Raw genomic sequence first — 20288 nt, forward strand, 5'->3', positions numbered from 1 at the left:
ACCTGAAACCAAAATCCGAAGAACCCCTTTGGAACCTGTGTAGTGACAACATTAGTGTAGTCTGCCATACAGTGACTATTATCTACCTTCTAAAAAGCGTGCAGTACCATGATACAGCTAAACCTGAAAAGCATCAGTTATGCTCAAAGGCTGTATATATCCAAGGCCTTTTCATACTGAGAAACTGGCCATAAAATCACAACCAAAGGCATAGTTTTCCCCAGAAAATCTATAAAGTTCTAGTAAATAGTTTCTCTCACTGTTTCCTCTGTTCGTTGTTCATCCACTTTTGTAACGCTCTGATGCACGCACGCACGCACGCCCACGCATGCACGCACACGCACACGCACACACACACACACACACACACACACACACACACACACACACACACACACACACACACACACACACACACACACACACACACACACACACACACACACACACACACACAGGGATGTCTGTTTTGAGGACAATAAAAGCTAGGTTTCAGTTTCCCTTCCCCACTCAGACCACTCCCAGACAGTCCTAGCTAAATTATTGCTTTATAAATTGCTCTTTGCTAAAAAGCTATTTTTGTTAAAAAAAAATGAATTTGAATTGGTAACAATCACAGTAAAGTACTTAATTGTTAACCAGAAATGATTTGATATTGAGATAAAAATGGCTGCATTGGACTTTTAAATACAGATCAATCCAAACAGGAGAGAGAACACCTTTGTTGCTGAAGGGGTCCAATCTCATTTTAGGGGTCCACACACACACATGCCCGCATGCACGCACGCACGCACACACACTCCCCCCTCTCTCTCTCCTTTTCCCAGTTCCCCTTTTATGTAAACCAAAACAACTTCGAAAATAGCCTTTTTTTCATTGCTATCTAATTAGTCTACAGCCTTGAACAGACTCAGTTGAACACGGAACACATAGCAGCTTATAAAACATCCCCATTGCACACAACAAAGCAGCAACAGCTATTCCCTGCATGCAGACTAACTTAACAGTTACAATCGACTAATAACACGCTCATAAAATCAAAAATGGATACTTAATTCACCCATAGGCCCTGGGCGGTTTGTGTGCTCATGGTTGATCTGATAAAGAGTTGGGAGAAGGGGTTTGAGTCATCCAAACAGACCATAATAGTGACTGGCTGGTCTGGAGTCCTCTCATCTCCTAGAACCGCTAACTGCTAATAATGGCTAACCACAGACACATGCCCCCCAGGTACAGTTAATACGTCAACCAGCGCTGGGCTACACACTAGATTACAGTGTTCTGAATTAAATTAAAGAGCTCCAGTGGAGCTCCTGTTGCCTGATGTAACTTACTAAAACAGTTACAACAGTGTGCTTCTCTCCTGATAACGAGGAGAGCTACGGTGTGGCCAGGGGTTTGTCCCAGCCTTGCCCTTTACCACCTGATTGAACTAGTCAACAAATCATCAACACTTTCATTAAGCTGAATAGCATCAGGTGTGTTAGACTGGGCTGGAACAAAAGCCACGCACATTGTGGTCCTCCAGGACCCGGCATGGAGAACAGGCTAGAGAGGTCTGTCTGTGTGATTTGAGTCTTTACCATCAATCAACTCATGCTTTACATACGATCCAAAACATCACAACTCTAATGTTGCTGTATGTATTTCTCTCAAATAGAAGTTCCATGCATCTTACTTAGTGCCAGAGCATTTTTTTTAATTAAATATGACGCTGAGTATCAGCCCCCTGTCAAGCTGTCACCCTGTGAAGCCAGTATCCAGACATCATGATCCATGGTGACAGGGCTGGAAGCTAAGCTAGTGTTCAGACCACAGGAGGTTGGTGGCACCCTTAATTGGGGAGGATGGGCTCGTGGTAAAGGCTGGAGCGGAATCAGTGGAACGGTATCAAATACATCAAACACATGGTTTCCATGTGTTTGATGCCATTCCATTTGCTCCGTTCCAGCCATTATTATGAGCCGTCCTCCCCTCAGCAGCCTCCACTGGTACAGACATCATGGTCCATGGTGACAGGGCTGGAAGCTAAGTCAGTGTGATGTGGTCCGAGTGACAGATGAGGCGGATGAAGCTCAAGGGTCTGCAGAGGAGCTGATTATCTCCCTCTCCCTCTGTGGCAACAGTCACACCGATGCATTATGAGGGTGGCCCATAGATAAGGGCCACATACTAGTCTCTAAGGGCCAAATGGTTGGAGATAAGGGTCTAATCCCCATCGTTAAAGGCCAAAGACCTGTATCTGATCAGTTGATGGATTTTATTCATTGTTCATGTTTTTAAAATACAAACAAAACTGTTCCATCTCTTGGTTTCATGCTTAACAGCGCTCTGAGCTATATACTATACAACTGACCTCCAGCGAGTATGTGTGTGTGAGTGCATAGGTCGACCGATTAATCGGAATGGCCGATTAATTAGGGCCGATTTCAAGTTTTCATAATAATCGGTAATCGGTATTTGTCGCCACCGATTGGCCGAATTTTTTATTTTATTTTATTTTTCATTGTCATTATCACAAATAAATACATGGGAAAAATCGGCCGATTAATCGGTATCGGCGGTTTTGGCCCTTCAATAATCGGTATCGGTATCGGCGTTGAAAAATCATAATCGATCGACCTCTAGTGCATATGCATGTTTTTGATTGGCGTGTGTTGTGTGTAGTTCATCCTCCATCCGTGCATGAGTGGGTGTGTGCATGTGTGTTTGTGTGTATGTGTGTGTGTGTGCGTGGTCTAACACCATTGTCACGTCCTGACCATAGAAAGCTGTTATTTTCTATGGTAGAGTAGGTCAGGGCGTGACAGGGGGTTTTTCTAGTTTAGTTTTTCTATGTTGTAATGTTCTAGTTTTGTATTTCTCTGTTGGGGTTTGTTTGGGATGATCTCCAATTAGAGGCAGCTGGTCCTCGTTGTCTCTAATTGGAGATCATACTTAAGTAGGGTTTTTTCGACCTGGGTTTGTGGGAGATTGATTTTGAGTAGGTGTATTTTGTAACTCTGCGTCACGGTTTGTTGTTTTGTTCGTTCAATTTATGTTGTATGTATCGCATAGTTTTACAGTGAAAATAAAATATGTGGAACGACACACACGCTGCACTTTGGTCCGCTTCTTCCTACGACAACCGTGACAACCATGCTGTGTCTGTCTGTCAGTTAGACAGGCTCCTTAGGATACATGTAGGTCACAGGAAACGCTGGGAAACGCTCTGAGCTGCCACACACACACACACACACACACACACACACACACACACACACACACACACACACACACACACACACACACACACACACACACACACACACACACACACACACACACACACACACACATACACAGAGAGAGAGAGTACACAGTGGCAGAATACCTGTGACTGACCCAAAATTAAAGAAAGCTTTGAATATGTACAGATTCAGTGAGCATAGCTTTGCTATTGAGAAAGGTCGCCATAGGCAGACCTGGCTCTCAAGGCAAGACAGGCCAGGTGCACACTACCCACAAAATGAGGTGGAAACTGAGATGCACTTCCTAACATCCTGCCAAATGTATGACCATATTAGAGACACATATTTCCCTCAGATTACGCAAACCCACAAAGAATTAAAAAAAATCTAATTTGGTAAACTTCCATATCTATTGGGTGAAAGAACACAGTGTGCAATCACAGAAGTACGATTTGTGACCTGTTGCCACAAGAAAAGGGCAACCAGTGAAAAACAAAAACCATTGTAAATACAACCCATATTTATGTTTATTTATTTTTCCCTTTTTTACTTTAACTAGTTGCACATCGTTACAACACTGTATATAGACATAATATGACATTTGACATGTTTTTATTATTTTGGAACTTGTGTGAGTGCAATATTTACTGTTAACTTTTTATTGTTCATTTCACTTTTGTTTATCCATTTCACTTGCTTTGGCAATGTTAACATATGTTTCCCATGCCAATAAAGCCCCTTGAATTGAACTGAATTGAATTGAGAGATTAGTTGTTAGACTGCCTCACCCTCCACTGAGTATAATGACAGGCTAGTCTATAGAGCCACCATCCTCAGGATACACTCTTAGGGAAAAAAGGGTTTTCGGCTGTCCCCATAGGAGAAGCCTGTTTGGGTCCAGGTAGAATGCTTTTTGGTTGCAGGTAGAACCCTCTATGAAAAGGGTCCTACATGGAACCCAAAAACGTTCTACCTGGAACCAAAAAGGGTTCTTCAAAGGCTTTTTTTTCTAAGAGTGTAGCCTAGAGCTGCAGAGTCAATCTTCCCAGGCTAGGTTAGGAATACGGAACCATTAAAATGGCTTCATGCCTCCTCCAGCTCCACAGCTTAACACAACGCTGTTTGGGAAAACAACCGGTGACAAGCAGAGGAGGGCCAGCATTATAAATCTGTAACAGCTGGAGAGGAGGGATAAGAATGTAGATTTATCCCAGTTTATAAACCTCAACGTTAATCCTTACTCTTAATAACATACGCATGATCTAATTTATTTCTATAATAGAGGGATGTGAGTTTACTTGGCTACTGTACCTCTTCAGCCTGATTTTCCCATTTTTGCACCCATTTCAGTGAGGCAGAATATAAAGAGAGCTTTCACTGCGGACTCCATGGAGTTGTGTGACTGTTATTACTGACAGTGTGTGTGAGTGTGTGTGTATGTGTGTGAGTGTGAGGGGTGTTATTGAAGCGCAGTGTCCTTCCCCTATCACATGCAGGCATCCTAAGGGGTGGGTAGGTGGTGTGAGAAAGAGATAAGATCAGGTAACATATTCCCTTAGGTTTCTGAATGAGGGTTCATCTTGATGTCTCTATCTCTATATATGTGTGTGCGTGATTCCACTGAAACTATTTGTTAGCCAGACCCATCACGCTTGCACAGCAACAAAATAAATGACACCTCATTCCCTCCTGGTCTACTGTGTCCACATGTCTGTGTGTTTGTGAGATTGAACTCCTTCAGCAACAAAGGTGTTCTCTCTCCTTGTTAGGACTTATCTGTATTTAAGAACATGGAGAACTCAATATGATCTTCCCCACTGCCATTCACTCGCTTCGTCAAGTAAACAGACAGCCCAGGGCATCGTGTGTGTGTGTGTGTCTGTGTAGGTCAGAGGGTTACTGAAGGATAGAAAGATAGAGTTGAGTGAGAAGCAACAGACAGGCCAGGGTGTGTTCATTCCTGTCTAAACAGAATTCAATCAAAAGCGCAGTTGTTAAGAAGTGGATTTCACTGTCGACAATGTGTCTTCTAAATTTCCCTGATGTTCATGGAGATCACATTCATTAAGGCGCAGTCATCAAGGCGCAAGCGTAAATTAGACTCCCATCTCTCTCTCTTTCTCTCTCTGCCTACACTCTTAGAAAAAAAGGTGCTATCTAGAACCTAAAAGGGATCTTCGGCTGTCCCCATAGGAGAACCCTTTGACAAACCCTTTATGGTTCCAGGTAGAACCCTTTTGGGTTCCATCTAGAACCCTTTCCACAGAGGGTTCTACATGGAACCCAAAAGGGTTCTACTTGAAACCAAAAAGTATTCTACCTGGAACCAAAATGGTTTCTCCTACAGGGACAGCAGAAGAACCCCTTTGGAACCCTTTTTTCTAAGAGTCTCTCTCTCTATATATCTCAAACACACCCACCCACCCACCCACCCACCCACCCACACACCCACCCACCCACCCACCCACCCACCCACACACACACACACACACACACACACTAAAATGTTACTCTCAAGAATAAGAGTAATGTCTCCCCAGCTCCAACATCCCACAGATAAACTAGCATAGTACCATAGTAAAGATTGGTCTCTTAAATAATATTCCCATGACAATCCCTCACATGATTATGGAGCGGAGCAGTGTAGGTTCAGCACAAACACCGTCGACACCTCATCTATTTCAAATAACATTTTATTTGTCACATGCACCGAATACAACCATGAAATGCTTACTTACGAGCCCTTAACCAACAATACAGCGTTGTAAAAAAGAAGTACAAAACATTTGCTAAATAAACTGAAAAAAATAGCAACAAAATAATGCAACAAAAACGAGTCTATATAGAAGGAGTACCGGTACCGAATCAATGTGAAGTGGTACGGGTTAATCGAGGTAATTGAGGTAATATATACATGTATGTATGGGTAAAGTGACTATGCATAGATCATAAACAGAGACAAGCAGCAGTGTGTGAAGAGCGTGAAGGACTGTAAATGTATGTGTGTGTGTGTGTGTGTGCGTGTGTGTGTGTGCGTGTGGCGTCAATATGTGTGTGTGTGTGTGTGTGTCCGTGTGTGTTTGTGTGTGTGTGGGAGTGTCAGTGTAGTATGTGTGAGTGTGTGGTTAGAGTCCAGTGAGTGTACATTGATCCTGTGCTAGAGAGTCAGTGCAGAAAATGATAATAAATAATACAGTGGGGAGAAAAGTATTTGATCCGCTGCTGATTTTGTACGTTTGCCCACTTTCAAAGAAATGATTAGTGTATAATTTTAATAGTAGGTTTATTTGAACAGTGAGAGACAGAATAACAACAAAAAATCCAGAAAAACGCATCTCAAAAATGTTTAAAATTATTTGCATTTTAATGAGGGAAATAAGTATTTGACCCCTCTGCAAAACATGACTTAGTACTTGGTGGCAAAACCCTTGTTGGCAATCACAGAGGTCAGACGTTTCTTGTAGTTGGCCACCAGGTTTGCACACATCTCAGGAGGGATTTTGTCCCACTCCTCTTTGCAGATCTTCTCCAAGTCATTAAGGTTTCGAGGCTGACGTTTGGCAACTCGAACCTTCAGCTCCCTCCACAGATGTTCTACGGGATTAAGGTCTGGAGACTGGCTAGGCCACTCCAGGACCTTAATGTGCTTCTTCTTGAGCCACTCCTTTGTTGCCTTGGCCGTGTGTTTTGGGTCATTGTCATGCTGGAATACCCATCCACGACCCATTTTCAATGCCCTGGCTGAGGGAAGGAGGTTCTCACCCAAGATTTGACGGTACATGGCCCCGTCCATCGTCCCTTTGATGCGGTGAAGTTGTCCTGTCCCTTAGCAGAAAAACACCCCCAAAGCATAATGTTTCCACCTCCATGTTTGACAGTGGAGATGGTGTTCTTGGAGTCATAGGCAGCATTCCTCCTCCTCCAAACACGGCGAGTTGAGTTGATGTCAAAGAGCTCCATTTTGGTCTCATCTGACCACAACACTTTCACCAGTTGTCCTCTGAGTCATTCAGATGTTCATTGGCAGACTTCAGACAGGCCTGTATATGTATTCTTGAGCAGGGGGACCTTGCGGGCGCTGCAGGATTTCAGTCCTTCACGGCGTAGTGTGTTACCAATTGTTTTCTTGGTGACTATGGTCCCAGCTGCCTTGAGATCATTGACAAGATCCTCCCATGTAGTTCTGGGCTGATTCCTCACTGTTCTCATGATCATTGCAACTCCACGAGGTGAGATCTTGCATGGAGCCCCAGGTCGAGGGATATTGACAGTTCTATTGTATTTCTTCCATTTGTGAAAAATTGCATCAAATGTTGTCACCTTCTCGACATGCCTTGTGTAGGTCTACAATCTTGTCCCTGACATCCTTGGAGAGCTCTTTGGTCTTGGCCATGGTGGAGAGTTTGGAATCTGATTGATTGATTGCTTCTGTGGACAGGTGTCTTTTTACAGGTAACAAGCTGCGGTTAGGAGCACTCCCTTTAAGAGTGTGCTCCTAATCTCAGCTCGTTACCTGTATAAAAGACACCTGGGAGCCAGAAATCTTTCTGATTGAGAGGGGGTCAAATACTTATTTCCCTCATTAAAATGCAAATCAATTTATAACATTTTTGACATGCGTTTTTCTGGACATTTTTGTTGTTATTCTGTCTCTCACTGTTCAAATAAACCTACCATTCAAATTATAGACTGATCCTTTCTTTATCAGTGGGCAAACGTACAAAATCAGCAGGGGATAAAATACTTTTGTCTTGCTCACGTTGAGGGAGAGATTGTTGTCCTGGCACCACACTGTCAGGTCTCTGATCTCCTCTATATAGGCTGTCTCATTGTCGTCGTTGATCATTTACAGTTGCTATTACAGTGAAAACATACCATGCTATTGTTTGAGAAGAGTGCACCGTTATGTACTTGAAAATGTACACTATCGTTCAAAAGTTTGGGGTCATTTGGAAATGTCCTTGTTTTTGTCCATTTAAATAACATCAAATTGATCATTGTAGTCATTCGTTAATGTTAATGCAAGAGAAAGGCCCTTTTCTGACTTAGGACTCTAGGCGCAATTTAGAATTTGTCCACTAGATGGCTGAAACGTAACATAATGTGGAAAAAGACTACTTTCCGAAGGCACTATATATAGACTCTGTAAATAGACTGTATATAGAATGTATATACTGTATATATATATATACACTGTATATAGACACTGTATATAACATAATTGCTATTCATCCAGGTCAAGAAGCCAGATGCCTGTTGAGAATGCGTTGACGAGTGGAAAATCCACCTTTACCCTCCGTTCTACTGGCGAACGTGCAATCACTGCATAATAAACTGGATGAGCTCCGTTCAAGACTGTCCTATCAATAGGACATTAACAACTGTAATATCCCATTTTTTACTGAGTCATTGTTAAACAAGGACATTGATAATATACAGTTAGCTGTATTTTCTGTGCATTGGCAAGACAGAACGGCAGCCTCCGATAGGATCCGCTGATGCATGGTCTCTAATATTAAGGAAGTCTCAAGGTTTTGCTCTCCTGAGTTAGAGTACCTCAAGCTGTAGACCACACTATTTACCAAGATAATTTTCATCATACGTAGCTGTCTATTTACCACCACAACCCGATGCTGGCACTAAGACCGCACTCAATGAGCTGTATAAGGCCATAAGCAAAGAAGAAAATGCTCATCCAGACGCGGCACTCCTAGTGGCCGGGGACTTTAACTTCAGGATCAATTTTCGCCTAAAATGTCATACCCAAATCTTACTGCCTGTAGCTCAGGACCTTAAGCAAGGATATGCATATTCTTGATACCATTTTAAAGGAAACACGTTGAAGTTTGTGGAAATGTGAAATTAATGTAGGAGAATATAACACATTAGATCTGGTAAAAGATAATACATTTCTGTTCAAAGTGTTGTCTCAAGTCTGCCCAAATATGCCTAATTGGTCAGTATATACACTACTGTTCAAAAGTTTGGGGTCATTTAGAAATTTCCTTGTTTTTGGAAGAAAAATACATTTTTTGACCATTAAAATAACATCAAATAGATCAGAAATACAGTTTAGACATGGTTAATGTTGTAAATGACTATTGTAGCTGGAAACGACTGATTTTTTATGGAAAATCTACATAGGCGTAAAGAGGCCCATTATCAGCAACCATCACTCCTGTGGTCCAAGGGATGTTTTTCAGAGGCAGGGACTGGGAGACTAGTCAGGATCGGGGCAAAGATGAACAGAGCAAAGTATAGAGAGATCCTTGATGAAAACCTGCTCCAGAGTGCTCAGGACCTCAGACTGGGGCAAAGGTTCACCTTGCAACAGGACAACGACCCTAAGCACACAGCCAAGACAATGCAGGAGTGGCTTCAGGACAAGTCTCTGAATGTCCTTAGGTTGCCCAGACAGAGCCCGGACATGAACATCTCTGGAGAGACCTCAAAATAGCTGTGCAGCAACGCTCCCCATCCACCCTGACAGAGCTTGAGAGGATCTGCAGAGAAGAATGGGAGAAACTCCCCAAATACAGGTGTGCCAAGCTTGTAGCATCACACCCAAGATGACTCTATGCTGTAATTGCTGCCAAAGGTGCTTCAACAAAGTACAGAGTAAAGGGTCTGAATACTTATGTAAATGTAATATTTCATTTTTTATTTATTTATATAAATGAACAAAAATGTCTAAAAACCTGTTTTTGCTTTGTCATTATGGGGTATTGTGTGTAGATTGATGAGGGGGGGAAAAAGGATTTAATCCATTTTAGAATAAGGCTGTAACGTAACAATATTAAATGACGTGGAACCAACGTGGAATAGACATTAATTTGATGTCTGTCCATGGTGGGAAGCCCCCATGGAAATTGGAAAAAGAGAAATATGCCAATAGGAAGCAATTCTAGGAAGGTAAAACATTTAAAAAGTCAATAAATAATGGATAGAGTTTCTGTTGGCAACATCTTGACAAATTGAAAACTTTTTTTCTCTCCTTTTTTCCTGTGATAAAATGGATTTCAAATAAGTGAATTTGAGTAAATTAACTTTATGCATTTTAAAACCTGTTCTATTGGTGGCATGGAAGCATTTCGGGTCATTTTCATTTCAGTGTTTCTGTTTTATTAAAAAGGTTTGGAGACTTTTCCTCCCTTCTCTGACAGCTAAAACATCCCATTCAAAGAAAAGGTATTTAGGGATGTCAGCGGTGTGACCAATCATGATGGCCATGACTTTAAAGCTATGCTTCTAATTGAGGGCTGAGTAATTGATTTTGTGACTTATTAGTTGTTCAGTTTAATTCGTTTGGATGCCTTTTCTAAACCTGCTGTTTTCACTCTGATGTGGTCGCACAGGGGATGTACGATAAACTGGATGTTCTGTTATCATAGAGAAATGACAGGCTGACTTTGCATACGTTGGTTTTGTAAGTGAAGTACAATCTCCATGAAAATTTTTTAGGACAAGGAGTTTTTCCTTGTGTTTTTACACACACCTTTACTCCCTACCCCCAACCTCAACAAACACACTCACACAGAGTTAAGACCACGCACTAAAATTAGATCAAGGCTGCTGATTGAATCGGTTGGCTGCTATTTCTGTCCTAGTCAATGATCCTGTACCCATACACACCCTCAGGTCAACGGCACCTCAGGGACACCGTGACCCAGAGGGACACACACACACGGACACACACACACACACACACACACTCTGACCCCCAAAAGACCCTGAACCACAGGTCACACACACACACACACACACACACACACACACACACACACACACACACACACACACACACACACACACACGCACACACACACACTCTGACGCCCAAAAGACCCTGAACCACAGGTCACACACACACACACACACACACACACACACACACACACACACACACACACACACTCTGACCCCCAAAAGACCCTGAACCACAGGTCACACACACACACACACACACACACACACACACACACACACACACACTCTGACCCCCAAAAGACCCTGCACCACAGGTCACACACACCCACTGGGCAGGATTTCTAAGACAGGGACAAATGATCAGCAATATGTTTCCCCATGACCAATAAAGCCTCAAGTACTGAATTCTCTGGAAAATAATTATTCATTTTCTGCAGGAAGACTATGGCTATTTGAAGACAACATGTTGATGAACAACCTATAACGTTTGAAGTTGTTGGTTTGGTTGGTAAACAGCTCAATACAAAATCCAGGGTAATAATGTAGGATAAAACTGTGGGAGGTTTGCTCGCATAAATCATTAAAGAATGTAATAGTGCACCGTATGGAAAAACAAATACAACTCATAAAAACACAAATCCCACGAGACTGGCACAGTCAGCACAAATAAACACACCTCGCCATCTTAAAGTGAACAGAAGAATAAAATCCTACACAATCACTGAAGAATCTAGTCCAGGGGTACAATAATCTCTCGTGGACAGATTCTCGGAGGCATGTAGAATCATGTGATTACGAGCAGAAATAGTTCCCGGTTTAGGGTTTTCGGCATTTATTATTTGGACAAATCAGGATTGGGCGAAGGTGGTGCTTAAACTGGTGCGTGAATTTCAAGTCCTTGTGCGGATGATAAACGGTATCCACTAGATTCCACAGCCACAAAGTAAAAATTGCCTATATCATACAAATTCAGGAAAACAAGAATTGTACTTTTGGGTAACTAAGATTAGGGGTACAGTAAGGCTGTGTATATAGGGATAAATGCTATAGCTCCCATCCACCAGACAGAAGTGCTGAATAAATGTTTTATGAACACAGTGTTTGCTCTCTCTACTGCTGACATAAGGTGTTGTACATGTTTTTCTCCCGGCATTCCACTGGAATTGATTTATTTTCCATACAGGGTCATTCATTCATCTTTCTCTGGGACCGATTGTCTTCCCTTGTCTTCTCTGTATGATTACGAAGGAGAGATAAGACATGGTCGTCAGTGAGAGAGAGAGAAAGAGAGGGAGAAAGAGCGATGTGGAGAGAGAGAGGGAGAGGGGGAGAGAGAGAGGGAGAGACTAACACAGGGCAAATGGGGTGAGTGCTTTACTACACTCTTAGAAAAAGTGTTTCAAAGTTCCAGGGTTCTACCTGGAACCAAAAGGGTTCTTTAAAGGGTTCTCCTATGGGGACAGCTGAGTAACCTTTTTAGGTTCTAGATAGCACCTTTTCTTTCTAAGAGTGTACTGACAAGTAACAGGAGCCAACTAGGACCAAGTAGCTCACTCTCTGTCACAAAACATGGGGCCAAGCTGGGCCAAGTGTTACAGTGGACTGTCTATCACAAAGAACACAGAGAGGGATGACGGGCAAGGCAAAATAGAAGGAAGTGATGCAGTCCAGTAATATACTACTGCCACGTGTAATACGGCCAAACAGGGCCTCGTATCTCTTACACTCTGGCTCAAAGAATAAGGCCAACTAGCTCATTGTCAAACAAGTATCTCACTTTCTGACTACAAATAGGTCTATCTAGACATCTAATTTCTAACTGGAAGAATGGGAAAACCCAGAGCCTAGCACATTAGCTCCATCTTTATCACAAACATGTTTAGAACAGGGTCAAATGGCTTTCTTTCTCTCCTTCAGGGCTAAAAAGGCCTTGTAGCTCACTGTTTGTTTGCTGCCAACTTAGGACAGGTCTCCCATGTAGAAGAGATTTCCAGTCAGTGGGATCAACTAATAATAAAATAACAAATAAAGAATGAGTCAACAACAAAGTGGAGGCCTAAACAGGGCAGTAGCTTGCTGTCATATGATCACACAGCAAAAGGTGTGTGTGTGTGTTGACGCTGCCTTAGCTCTGTCACGCAGAGAAAAGTAAACAGTATGAGCATCAGAGACGAGACAGGTGCCCTGGCAAGTGTGGCACAGCATGGGACGACATTGACACAGTGAAGAAACTGTCCCTGTTAAAAAAAAACGTTAGGATCTCTGCCCGCTCGCTAATTAACCCTGTCTACTCACACACATCACGCAGGCACGCATACACACTTCCATCTGTTTCAAACTAGCCATTCTAAATCAATTCTCCAGAGTTTTAGTTTTGTTTGGTTTTATTTACTCCCTGCTATCTGTGTGTTTTACACTGAAGACAGGGATAATTATCGATTTGAAAGAGAGGCTTGCAGATGTTTCACTGTTCCTGAGGGACTCCTGTGGAGCCAAACCAACTGTTCTGGTCAGACGGCTCACAACACATTTCATCTAACTCACAAAAGCACACACACGCACACAACAGACGGGCTGGTAAAACAAGAAGTAAAGTCTGCATATACTATCATGGTAGGCGCTGACTCCTAACCTCAGATAAGCATGCACAACGTTCATGTAAATTATTGGGAGAGACATTGAGTTCCACGTACAGTACCAGTCAAATGTTTGAACACACCGACTCATCCAAGGGTTCTTCTTTATTTTTACTATTTTCTACATTGCAGAATAATAGTGAAGACATCAAAACTATAAAATAACATATGGAATCATGTAGTAACCAAAAAAGTGTTAAACAAATCAAAACATATTTGATATTTTAGATTATTCAAAGTAGCCACCCTTTGCCTTGATGACAGCTTTGCACACTCTTGGCATTCTCTCAATCAGCTTCACCTGAAATGCTTTTCCAACAGTCTTGAAGTAGTTCCCACATGTGCTGAGCACTTGTTGGCTGCTTTTCCTTCACTCTGCAGTCCAACTCATCCCAAACTATCTCAATTGGGTTGAGGTCGAGTGATTGTGGAGGCCAGGTCATCTGATGCAGCACTCCATCACTCTCCTTCTTGGTCAAATACCCCTCACACAGCCTGGAGGTGTGTTGGGTCATTGTTCTGTTGAAAAACAAATGATAGCCCCACTAAGCGCAAACCAGATGGAATGGCATGTTGCTGCAGAATGGTTTGGAGCCATGCTGGTTAAGTGTGCCTTGAATTCTGAATAAATCACCGACCTTGTCATCAGCAAAGCACCCCCACACCATCACAACTCCTCCTCCATGCTTCACAGTAGGAACCACACATGCATAGGAACCACACAGGAACCTCACAAAGACACGGCGGTTGGAACCAAAAATCTACATTTGGACTCGTCAGACCAAAGGACAGATTCCCACTGGTCTATTGTCCATTACTCGTGTTTCTTGGCCCAAGCAAGTCTCTTGTTATTATTGATGTCCTTTAGTAGAGGTTTCTTTGCAGCAATTCGACCATGAAGGCCTGATTTACACAGTCTCCTCTGAACAGTTGATGCTGAGATGTGTCTGTTACTTGAACTCTGTGAAGCATTTATTTGGGCTGCATCTTCTGAGGCTGGTAACCCTAATGAACTTATCCTCTGCAGCAGAGGTAACTCTGGAACTTCCTTTTCTGTGGCGGTCCTCATGAGAGCCAGTTTCATCATAGCACTTGATGGTTTTTGTGACTGTACTTGAAGAAACTTTTTAAGTTTTTGAAATGTTCCATATTGACTGAACTCCATGTCTAAAGTAATGATGGATTGTTGTTTCTCTTTGCTTATTTGAGCTGTTCTTGCCATAATATGGACTTGGTGTTTTACCAAATAGGGCTACCTTCTGTATACCACCCCTACCTTGTCACAACACAACTGATTGGCTCAAATGCATTAAGAAGGAAAGAAATTCCACAAATTAACCTTTAACAAGAAACACCTGTTTATTGAAATGCATTCCAAGTGGCTACCTAACGAAAGTGGTTGAGAGAATGCCAAGAGTGTGCAAAGCTGTCATCAATGCAAAGGGTGGCTACTTTGATGAATCTGATATAATAATTTTGATTTGTTGAAAACATTTTTGATTACTACATGACTCCACATATATTATTTCATAGTTTTGTTGTCTTCACTATTATTCTACAATGCAGCAAATCGTAAAAACAAATAAAAACCCTTGAATGAGTAGGTGTGTCCAAACTTTTGACTGGTACTGTATGTATCTCAAGTTAGCATGGTCTTAAACAGATTTAGATACTGCACTGGCATACAAAATGAGAGTAAGCACTAAATTACACAGCAAAGATGTGAGGAGTTTGTAAGACAGGTGTTTGATAGAGTTGTGCGTGCGCGCGTGCGTGCGTGCGTGTGTGTGCGTGAGTGTGTGTGTGTGTGTGTGTGTGTGTGTGTGTGTGTGCGTGCGTGCGTGCAGTGCTTAGGCAGGAGCTCACCGGAGCTGAGTACCGGCACCTAAAATACTCTACTGTTTGAGCTCCTGTTCCTCTTATAGAATATTAGCTCATAAGTATTGTTGAGCTTCTGCACCTAAATATAAACAGTACCAGCACCCAAAATGAGTAGCGGGAACCTATTTCAGTCCAAGTTAAGCTCTGTGTGTGTGTGTCTTTGCACTAACCTGACTCAGATCGTGTCTCCATGTCATCTGCCAGCTGAGGACGGACTCCAGAACACTTTGGGAAAAGAGAGAGCACCACTTTTGACACTTATAGTTACCTATTTGACAGTCATACTCAGTGGCCTACTTTGGAATTTACAACACAATTTCAAATTCAAATCAAATGTAACACTTCAATAAGTAAAAAGTCTGAGCAGTAGCGTAACGTATTTTCACGGGGCCCCCTGCAAGGTGACAGCGGGGACGGCGAGGAACTGGTGAGACGCCTTGAATGAAGAGTGAACTGTGCTGCCTGCATGCCAGCAGAGGACCTGCTAAACTCTCCCTGTTGACAAACCCCTTCCTCTGCTCCAGCTATGTGGATCCCTCTCAACTGTTGCCCCATCTGTTGGAGGCTTGAAACATAGTCCAGACCTACTCTCTGTTATGTAGCTATATATAAGTACCTTCGGAAAGTATTCAGACCCATTGACCCTTTCAACATTTTACAGCCTTATTCTGAAATGGATTAAATGAAACATTTTCCTCAGAAATCTACACACAATACCCTACAATGTCAAAGCAAAATATGTATTTTTTAACTTTAGCAAATGTATTAAAAATAAAAATGGAAAAAACATATTTACATAAGTATTCAGACCCTTTTCTATGAGACCCGAAATTGAGCTCAAGGGCATCCTGTTCCGTTGATCATCCGTGAGATGTTTCTACAACTTGATTGGAGTTCACCTGTGGTAAATTCAATTGATTGGACATTATTTGGAAAGGTACACACCTGTATTTATAAGGTCGCACATTTCACAGTGCATGTCAGAGCAAAAACCAAGCCATGAGGTCCAAGGAATTGTCCGTAGAGCTGCGAGACAGGATTGTGTCGAGGCACAAAACATTTCTGCAGCATTGAAGGTCCCCAAGAACACAGTGGCCTCCAACATTCTGAAATGGAAGAAGTTTGGAACCACCAAGGCTCTTCCTAGAGCTGGTTGCCTGGCCAAACTGAGCAATCAGGGGAGAAGGACCTTGGTCAGGGAGGTGATCAAGAACCCAATGGTCACTCTGACAGAGCTCTAGTGTTCCTCTGTGGAGATGGGAGAAACTTCCCGAAGGACAACCATCTCTGCAGCACTCAAACAATCAGGCCTTTATGGTAGAGAGGCCAGACAGAAGACACTCGTCATTAAAAGGCACATGACAAGATTCTCTGGTCTGATAAAACCAAGATCGAACTCTTTGGACTTAATGCCAAGCGTCACGTCTGGAGGAAACTTGGCACCATCCCTACGGTGAAGCATGGTGGTGGCAGCATCATGCTGTGGTGATGTTTTTCAGCAGCAGGGACTGGGAGACTAGTCAGGATCGGGGCAAAGATGAACAGAGCAAAGTATAGAGAGATCCTTGATGAAAACCTGCTCCAGAGTGCTCAGGACCTCAGACTGGAGTGAAGGTTCACTTTCCAACAGGACAACGACCCTAAGCACAGAGCCAAGACAATGCAGGAGTGGCTTCGGGACAAGTCTCTGAACGTCCTTGAGTGGCCCAGCCAGAGCCCGGACTTGAACCCGATAAAACATCTCTGGAGAGACCTCAAAATAGCTGTGCAGCAACCTGACAGAGCTTGAGAGGATCTGCAGAGACGAATGGGAGAAACTCCCCAAGTACAGGTGTGCCAAGCTGCTTGCAGAGTCTTCTTGGGTATGACGCTATGTTGTAATCGCTGCTAAAGGTGCTTCAACAAAGTACTGACTAAAGGGTCTGAATACTTATGAATACTTATTTTTATTACATTTGCTAAAAATTCTAAAAACCTATTTTTGCTTTGTCATTAGAAGGTATTGATGTGTAGATTCATGAGAAATATGTGGAAAAAGTCAAAGGGTCTGAAAACCTTTCGAAGGCACTGTATATACAGTACCAGTCAAAACAATTGAGTGACACACCTACACATTCAAGATTTTGTCTTCATTTTTAATATTTCTACATTGTATAATAATAGTGAAGACATCAAAACTTTGAAATAACACATATGGAATCATGTAGTAACCAAAAAAGTGTTAAACCAATCAAAATATATTTTCTATTTCAGATTCTTCAAAGTAGCCACCCTTTGCCTTGATGACAACTTTCACACTCTTGGCATTCTCTCAACCAGCTTCATGAGGTTGTCACTTGGAATACATTTCAATTAACAGGGCTGCCTTGTTAAAAGTTAATTTGTGGATTTTCTTTCCTTCTTAATGCGTTTGAGCCAATCAGTTGTGATGTGACAAGGCAGGGGTGGTATACAGAAGATAACCTTGTTTGGTAAAAGACCCAGTCCATATTATGGCAAGAACAGCTCAAATAAGCAAAGAGAAATGACAGTCCATCATTAATTTAAGACATGAAGGTCAGTCAATCCGGAAAACCCATCACAGGAAAGGAAGACCCAGAGTTACTGTCACGACTACTGCCGAGGGCAGTTCCTCTCCCTGTTCGGGTGGCGCTCGGCGGTCGTCATCACCGGCCTACTAGCTGCCATTGATCCCCTTTTCGTTTTTCTGTTAGTCATGTCTTTATTAGTTGCACCTGTGTTCTGTTAGTTAATTAGTGGTATTATTTAAGCCCGCCTCTCCACCTGTTCTGTGTGCGGGCTTGTTACGTGTTTTCACTGTGTTCGTGTTGTGTAACGTGTTGGACTTTGGATTTGTTTCGCCCTGTTGTGTTTGGGCATTTTTTCCTCTTTTGTGGTACTTATTAAATATATATATTGTACCAAACATTTTTCTGCCTCCTGCGCCTGACTCCACACCCATGACGTCCAAGCATTACAGAAGCCCGCACCAACAACATGGAGTCAGCAGAAGCAGCCACCACTCCTCTACCATCGATGGAAGAACGGGTCCTCCACCACACCACCGTCCTCCATCGGATTGGGTCAGCCATGGACCAGATGATGGAGAGGATGGATCGATGGGAGAGGAGTGGTTTCCTCCCTTCACCTCCGGCTCACCCGACGAGTCCACCTACTCCACTCCCTTCCCCATCTGGATCTGGGGCACTGCATCTTACGCCTCCGAGGGAGTACGATGGAGCAGCGGTAGGGTGCCAGGGATTTCTATTACAACTAGAGTTATACCTGGTGACCGTGAGGCCGACTCCCTTGGGGGAGGAGAGTGTGAGCCTCCTCATCTCCTGCCTGACGGGTCGAGCATTGGAGTGGGCCAACGCTGTTTGGAATGGACCAGACCCATTAAGGAATAACTACCCTGAGTTCACCCGCCGTTTCAGGGCTGTATTCGATCACCCCCCAGAAGGACGAGCGGCGGGTGAACGACTGTTCCACCTCAGACAGGAGCTGAGGAGCGCGCAAGACTTTGCCCTAGAGTTCTGGACCTTGGCGGCTGGGGCTGGGTGGAACGACAGGGCTCTAATGGACCACTACAGGTGTAGCCTCCGGGAGGACGTCCGCAGGGAGCTAGCGTGTCGGGATACTACACTCTCCCTAGATGAACTCATCGACATGTCTATACGACTGGACAATCTGCTGGCTGCCCGCGGGCGTTCAGAAAGGGTCCTGTCAGTTCCATCTCCTAGCCTACCTACGCCCATTCCTATGGAGCTAGGGGGAACTGCGTCAAGGGGAACCGGAGGAGGGCGCCCCTCCCGCATCAATTGTGGTCGCCGAGGACACACGGCCGACCGGTGCTGGGGGGGTCCCTCTGGGAGTCGAGAAGGCAGGCAGAACACTCCTCGTTCATCCCAGGTGAGTCAGCACCACACTCACCCAGAATCCTCTGTTGGTCACATGTTTGTCTTAATTATTTTTTCTTGATTTTGCTCCCTTTTCCCAGCACAAGGCATTAGTCGATTCAGGCGCAGCTGGGAACTTTATGGATAGCGGACTCGCCCTTAAATTGGGAATTCCGCTGGTACCGTTAGATTCCCCTTTCCCCATGCACTCCTTAGATAGCCGACCATTAGGGTCAGGGATGGTCAGGGAGGCCACGGTGCCACTGGACATGGTGACGCAGTGGAATCATAAGGAACAAATTCGTTTATTTCTTATTGATTCACCTGCGTTTCCAGTGGTGCTGGGGGTGCCCTGGCTAGCCATTCACAATCCCAAGATTTTGTGGAAACAGGGGATTTTCCAGGGATGGTCAGAGGAGTGTTCAGGTAGGTGTCTGGGTGTTTCCATCGGTGCCACGTCGGTGGAGAGTCCAGACCAGGTTTCCACTGTGCGCATTCCCCCTGAGTATGCCGATTTGGCTCTCGCCTTCTGTAAAAAAAAGGCGACTAAATTACCCCCTCATCGGCAGGGGGATTGTGCGATAGACCTCCAGGTTAACGCTGCGCTTCCCAAGAGTCACGTGTATCCATTGTCCCAGGAGGAGATGTTGGCTATGGAGACATATGTCATGGAATCTCTGGGGCAGGGGTACATTCGGCCCTCCATTTCACCCGTCTCCTCGAGTTTCTTTTTCGTGAAGAAAAAGGGGGGAGGTTTGCGCCCGTGCATTGATTATAGAGGTCTCAATTCCATTACAGTGGGGTTCAGTTACCTGCTACCTCTCATTGCTACGGCAGTGGAATCATTTCACAGAGCGTGGTTTTTCACAAAACTGGATCTCAGGAGTGCGTATAATTTGGTGCATATTCGGAAGGGAGACGAGTGGAAAACCGCA

General features: G+C 43.6%; 1 protein-coding gene across 2 annotated transcripts in view; it reads right to left on the reverse strand.

Moving 5' to 3' along the window:
* The window catches only part of LOC115188821 (spermatogenesis-associated protein 7 homolog), a 32289-nt gene that overhangs the window by 2781 nt on the left and 9220 nt on the right, over window positions 1-20288 (reverse strand). Inside the window, exon 7 of one of the 2 annotated variants that reach the window (XM_029747688.1) lies at window positions 15625-15679. The exons of the other annotated variant lie outside the window; for it this stretch is intronic. Within the exon in view, the coding sequence (XP_029603548.1) occupies window positions 15625-15679 (55 nt within the window). The remainder of the gene's footprint in view (window positions 1-15624; window positions 15680-20288) is intronic. 2 annotated transcript variants of the gene reach the window in all.

The sequence above is a fragment of the Salmo trutta genome, chromosome 1, assembly GCF_901001165.1.
Source record: "Salmo trutta chromosome 1, fSalTru1.1, whole genome shotgun sequence".
Taxonomy (NCBI): domain Eukaryota; kingdom Metazoa; phylum Chordata; class Actinopteri; order Salmoniformes; family Salmonidae; genus Salmo; species Salmo trutta.